This window comes from Physella acuta, unplaced genomic scaffold (genome assembly GCF_028476545.2).
Source record: "Physella acuta isolate Inbredline_101_S28 unplaced genomic scaffold, ASM2847654v3 ptg000324l, whole genome shotgun sequence".
In the NCBI taxonomy this organism is placed as follows: domain Eukaryota; kingdom Metazoa; phylum Mollusca; class Gastropoda; family Physidae; genus Physella; species Physella acuta.
The window spans coordinates 123,794-130,841 of record NW_026731843.1 but is presented as its reverse complement, the minus strand read 5'-3'; the positions used below and the strand labels follow the sequence as shown (position 1 = coordinate 130,841).

The following is a 7,048-nucleotide window of genomic DNA, read 5'->3' as shown; positions in this document are numbered from 1 at the left end:
GACATTTGCATGGTGCTGACAATGTCTAATCTTTCTAGAACCTTCCAGCCAGCCAGTGTTTTGGCGTGTCATCAATTTAGTTAGGTCTGTTGCCATTCACAACAAAATACACACAACAGATAAAAATCAGTTATAATAATAGGATTTTATATGCACTTTCAATAAAAAAAATTAAACATTTTCTTCCTTTATATATAATGGTAAAAACGATGGTTGTTAAAACTATTTTAAAAAGAATTCTTCAAATCCGACAAGACAATATTAGTGAAGACACACGGACCTAGCAAACACCAGCAATGGAAGATATTTTCTTTCTTCGTCTGATACAGTCTGGCTGGCTCATGCTAACTATGCCCGTATAAGAAAAAACAAGTTAATAAAAAGTCTAGTGACAATTTAAGCGCAATTTCCTTAATTAATTTTTTGTGACCGAACGAAAGGATATTTTTGAAAACTTTCTTCGGCAATATTGTTCTAAATTATGGCAGGAATCGATTGGTAAATGTTTCAAGTCGCTAAGTGGTCTGGTTGCCGAGATATGGGCCAAAAACTGCATTTTTTCGAGGTTTTTTGGCTTTTCCGGGAAATCCAGGAAGGAATTCCGGGAATTTTTTTGGCCCACAATCATCCTTGGAACTTGCTTAACATATTTGCTTTGGAACTAGTCCTCGATATTGCTTCGTTGAGGAGGAGATACTACTTAAAGCTGCGGACACACATCCATCCAGAAATGACGAGTTAATAATCGCAATTGTCCAGTATGGAAATTGCGCTAAAAATGAGACTATTTATTTCAAAATCCGTGTTTGTTGGCTATACAAGTGTATTGCAGCAAGCCAGGGGATGTATAGTCGACACAGGTGTAGCTCATTGGTTACATTGGCACGTGTACAGGAAGTGATTTGAGGGTGGGTCAAATTAAGTTCTGCATTATGTGCATAGTCGCAAAAAAAAAAATTTAATATGTGCAACGTTATAAAACCAAGTTTTTATTCTGTCTTTGGTTTATATTTTCCGTGTTTATACAGCAATCGGCAACAAAACCTGACAATGAGGACAAAAATAACGACAACTCCAGACAGAACAGCTGCTATAAAAGCGATGACGTCAAGAAGAAGAAATTGATACAACGGCATTTCCTGTCCTGATGACCTCATATAGTCTCCGCCATACTTCATCACGTGATCTATCCAGTAAGCGGCTTCTTTGGATGGAACTTTGTAAAGTTCTTTGAATAGCTTGGACGCTTTCTCGATATTTCTTTTGTATTTGTTGTCGTGGGCGAGTTCTTTGATAGAAGATGTTAGCTCTTCTGTTGTAATTTTCCTGACGTCGCCAATAAGTCCAAAGCTTTTGACACGAATTCTTTCTGAGTTGTAGAACTGGTCACCATAGATAGGCAGGCAGAGGATAGGCACAGCATGATACAAAGCCTCGTATTGGCCATTTTTACCACAATGGGAAACAAAAACTTTGGTCTTTGGGTGACCAAGTAGGTCATTCTGTGGAATCCAGTGTGACGTCAGAATTTTGTTTGGCGCAGGAGAGGTGATGTTGACCTTCCAAATGACGTCATACTCGAGTTGTTTGAAAGCAGACGAGAGCGTCTTCAAAATATCAACAGGAAATGTCATATCTTTGCTTCCAAAAGACACAACAACAATCCCATTGGTTGTTTCATCAACAAACTGTTTAAATTCACCAATCAAAGGCTTTGGCTCACTCACAGAAGATCCACCAATTAACTTTGTGTTAGGTAACATTGGTCTGGGATAATCTAGGATGTGATCAAGTTCGGCAATAAAAATTTCAGCTTTTAATATAATATCACCAACTGTAGTGTAGGGCTTTTCTGGTGCTATTCTAGTCACAATGTCACTATCAGAGAATACGTCATAGCTTAGCTCTAAAAGCGTACGTAAGGTGGAGGTTAGTCTTTCATAAAAGTTCATTCTGTTGTTAAATTTATAAGGATACATTGGCTCTACAGCAGGGCTGAATGGCACTCTATGCATCACCATGTCGTGCAGAAATCCCACTACAGCGAACGGAACATCCAACTTGTATGGAAGAACAAAAATATTTCTCATAAGCATAAGCCCATCAATGACAAGAAAATCAGCCTTCAAGTTTGTGATGTTGTCAATAAAAGTTTTGTCCTCTAAAACTGCGCTGGTAAAATATTTATATACTTCTGCTAACCCGACAAGTTGATATAAATCGGTGTCTTTTCCATCCCAGAATTCATCAGCAAAGTTTGTATTGCGCATGTACTGCTGCTCTATGTCTCCCAGCGCCTCCCCATACTTTAAGATTTTGATGTCCTTGAACTTGACCAGGTTTGAACTACTCAGGTACTCTGGCATACAACTCCACACCTCGTGACCCAGGTCGATCAGAGCCTGGCCTATGTTGGCGTGTTGGATGAAAAAACTTTTGAGGAACCCAGGAAACATGACGACACGTGAGCTGCCCACTGGCGTGAGTACATCGACACTCAAGGTCAAGACGAGAAACTTGAGCCCCAACATTGTCACCTAATGGAATAAAACGAGTTGATTTTGGTTTTTATATTGTCTTCATAATGAGGCGGGAAGTCTTTGAATAACATTTTCTCTGACATTTCAGAGCAAGTCATATGTCAGTCAGAAATTTAAATAAAGTATTTAAAAAACGTGGGAAAAACTTATTTTAGCTTTGTTTAAAAAAAAAAACCACTACTAAAATTTAAAGAAATATAATAATAATAATAATATATATATATATATATATATATATATATATATATATATATATATATATATATATATATATATATATATATATTTAAATTTCTGATATATATATATATATATATATATATATATATATATATATATATATATATATATATATATATATATATATTCTATGTATGCTACATCTTTACCTTTTCAAACTCGAAATTGTTTTCATAGAACTTCTAAAATGTTGGTTAAATAGTAAAACGTTTTGTCATTGATAAACTCATCCCATTCAACTGACACAAGTCAAGGCGCTCAATGATATGTAAAGAAATTCTTTATTCAGAATGGCTTATTGATCTTATGGAAAATATATGTTAATACAACTTTGCTAAAACCATACAGCGCATTATGTGTTGCTGTTAGGAGACATTTTTAGTCTGCATTTGTCTAATTAACAACAGCTGTATTATCCTAATTAACATTCTGTTCTCAGAGGCGTATGTACGCTGTCCATCGAATGAAAATTTTATAAAGCTAAAACCATACTCTACCATATGTGTGGCAGTTAAGGGGCATCTAGTCTACTGAACAACGTCAACAAGGGGGAGTAATAATTAGTCTAGTTAAGTACAAGGGGGAGTAATCATTAGTCCAGTTAAGTTACTTTCTAAGAAGTGTATTCAACCCGTTCATTAAACTGGGCGGTGCCTTCATTTAGCGACCGTCATACAAACACCATTTAAACTAATGATTGTGTATTCGCGGTACGGTTATCCTTCTTTTGTTTCCTTTATCAAAACCAGGACAAAGACGGTGGGAAAATAGACGTCATTTTATTATATAAACGTCATCACCTCGTGTTCAAACAAAAATGTATGACTCCACAGTTTGTCCGTAACTACTACAAAATAGGTAGAGAAAATGTTTATTACGATGTTATCCATAAAAAAAAGTCACGCTTTTTTGGGGACGATTTTTACCTCCCCCCCTCCCCCCCCCCCCACTATCGTCACAAAAAGCCAGACCCCCGAGTGCCCCCGACCACTAAAATGACGTCACACCTCAAGCTTCAAACCCATCAAAATTTTAATTTATGTTTTTTAAAAACACTGATAATGTTACGAATGTCTATTAAAATTTACAAAGACAGCATTTTAAAAAATTGAAACAACAGCTAAAATTCAGTATCTTATACTGCTTTTATAAATCCCAAAGTGTGTCGTCACACTTTCTGACCCACCCCCTCCCCCTCGTCACACATCGTCAGACCCCCCTCATCAAAGAGTATGACGTCATTTAGAGAAAGCACCTATGCTGTATAATGTAACCTTTACATCTGAAGGCTGCCCAGCATTAAATTAGAAAATTCGACTTGATCGATATCAATTTTTTGTATACATGAACACGTAATGAATACATACAGAACACAGTGGGCTGATAAATGTTCAATGTACGTGTGTAAACCAACGCCACTCCCTACTTGTGTTTTTTGTCAGACTTTTCAAACGAAATGTGTCGTTAAGCTGGAGTCCTCAGTCACTGACCCACATTCCCTGACCCACATTCGCTGACCCACATTCGTTGACCCACATTCGCTGACCCACATTACCTGACCCACATTTACTGACCCACATTCCCTGATCCTCATTCCCTGATCCTCATTCATTGACCCACATTCACTGACCCACATTCCCTGACCCACATTCACTGACCCACATTACCTGACCCACAAATCCCTGACCCACATTCACTGACCCCCATTCCCTGACCCACATTCCCTGATCCTCATTCCCTGATCCTCATTCATTGACCCACATTCCCTGACCCACATTCCCTGACCCACATTCGCGGACCCACATTCACTGACCCACATTCCCTGATCCACATTCCCTGACCCACATTCCCTGATCCTCATTCATTGACCCACATTCACTGACCCACATTCCCTGACCCACATTCACTGACCCACATTCCCTGACCCACATTCACTGACCCACATTCCCTGACCCACATTCCCTGATCCTCATTCATTGACCCACATTCACTGACCCACATTCCCTGACCCACATTCACTGACCCACATTCCCTGACCCACATTCCCTGACCCACATTCCCTGACCCACAAATCCCTGACCCACATTCACTGACCCACATTCACTGACCCACATTCACTGACCCACATTCACTGACCCACATTCACTGACCCACATTCACTGACCCACATTCACTGACCCTGTGCAATGTATGTGGACCATTGGGCAGTGTATGTAGAGCTTTAGGCTGTGTATGTGCATTGGCTTATATAAAAAATTATAATAAACTTTGCATATATTTTCTATTAATTATGCGTATGACACGTGCCTTTTTATTTATTTTCAAGTTGAGTTTGCGGCCAAATATTTATAATTTCATATCCTTTATTTACACCCTTACCTTTTTACAGCCTGTTCTCAAATGTATTGAGGAATTGGGTTGGTGAGTTTGTAATGTTATAGATATAGATCTACTACAGAACTTGTGTGTTGCGGAATAATTTCACGTGTTGATACCACACCACCACATAAGCATTAATAAAGCAGCATAACCATTGCTATTAAAAAAACATTTTTATGGCACCATTCACAGAGAATATGTTTAAATATTCCTGTACTTACTTATACCTTTCAAATACAACAATTACAATATGCTGATCTCGAATAACAGTTAAAAATACACGTATTATGCTTCGTTAATTTAGTATAGTTTTTCGCCGAAAGAAAAAAAATTATTTAAAAATTTAAAAATAAAAAAAACAGAAAAAAGCCGCATACAGAAGATGCGAGGATTTTAAACGTGTGTGTTGTGTTATTTATGTATGCTCGGCAAAATCACCAAATTAGATTAAAATTCAAGATTATATTTCGCTTACAATTATATACTCAATTATAGTATGATTATTATTGTATTTCGATTAAATTTATTTCTTTAATAATAAATTATTCTTCATATGAACTAAAACCATGACTGCGGTTGATTTTTTTTCTTGGTTATAAATCTTTATGAAAAATGGTCTAAGAGAAGCAACCGTGTTTTTACTATTTTGATACTCACTTTTGCATCAGTTATCCTACCTTGAAATTTATAAAAGAAATACAATAGATAACTTGTGGTCAAAGGGGAACAAACATGAAAATATTTCACTGTTTAGTTTAGCTTAGGTTATCTCGCTTAAATGTCTGCATTGATATTTGAATCTTTTTTAGCAATATAAAACTGCATTTCGTTAAACTTTTCATTTCCTCATAGTATTTCGGAAATTTCGGAAATCTATAATTATTGAAACGTAAATGTATAAAACTATGAGTTTCTCTCCTCAAATTTTATAATAATGATAACAAGAGTTAATTTTTAGTCAAAGGGGAACAAACATGAAAATATTTATATATATATAAGTTCTTATTTTAAGCCACGGTTACCTCGCTTTATTGGTTTTTTTTAATATTCAAATATTTTTTTAGCAAAATCATGCCGTATTTAGGTTGATCTTTATATGTTTTATTTGTGAGTCTATTAAGAAAAATAGAACATTATTGAAACGTAAATGGTTGCTATTTAGTGTTTAATTTCTTAAATCAAACGTTTTTTTCCAATAAAAAAGTTGAAATAAAATAGTTAAGCTAGATAACCTGGGATAAACTACGAAGTGAAACAATTTCATCTTTGTTCCCCTTTGACTATAAATTCGTTGCTTAATTTTCTAGCTATAAATTTTAAAGAGCTAAGCATTAATAACTAAACGCTAGATTGTTTCTCTTCGAGAGAAGGGTTGCCTTATTTTCACCATTTATTATTTCACATTTTATTAGCTTGTAATTAGTTCACAATATCTGTCTGTTTCTTAGTCAGTTTAGTCATCGCAAGCTACTGATCGAGTTCTAAAGCAGATATTTTAGTCGTAACTGTTGTCATTAAGAATTAATAAAAAAAAAAAAAAAAAAAAAAAAACACCTTATAATAAGCTTCTATTTGTACTAAAAACTAAATAAATAAAATAAAAACTTGCCTTCTTTTTTAAATAGTTATTTAAATAATAGTGCATTATTAAATATTTACAGAAAAATATTGTGTTTTCTATTTTTTAGTGCATTATTATATAAAAGCACGAAACTTCGCTTAACAGTTTCGACCTAGGACGACTGATAGACACAAAGACAGACAGAGAAAGCAAATTAAATAAAAACTTGTACATTTTTTTTTACAAGCTTTTATTTAACTCACTTCCTCTGTCGACAGTCTGTCGACAGTCTGTCGTCAGTCGTCAGTCTAGATCGAAACGCTGGAGT

At 35.5% G+C, this 7,048-nt stretch overlaps 1 protein-coding gene across 1 annotated transcript; it reads right to left on the bottom strand.

The window, feature by feature from the left end:
- Positions 1 to 989: 989 nt before the first annotated feature.
- On the bottom strand, positions 990 to 4,641 carry LOC131940620 (UDP-glucuronosyltransferase 1A8-like). Its single transcript, XM_059299327.1, has 3 exons — positions 4,482 to 4,641; positions 4,271 to 4,377; positions 990 to 2,537 (listed from the first exon to the last, which is right to left on the bottom strand). The coding sequence occupies exons 1-3, from the start codon at positions 4,639 to 4,641 to the stop codon at positions 990 to 992; spliced, it is 1,815 nt and encodes a 604-aa protein (XP_059155310.1).
- Between the last annotated feature and the right edge of the window lie 2,407 nt (positions 4,642 to 7,048).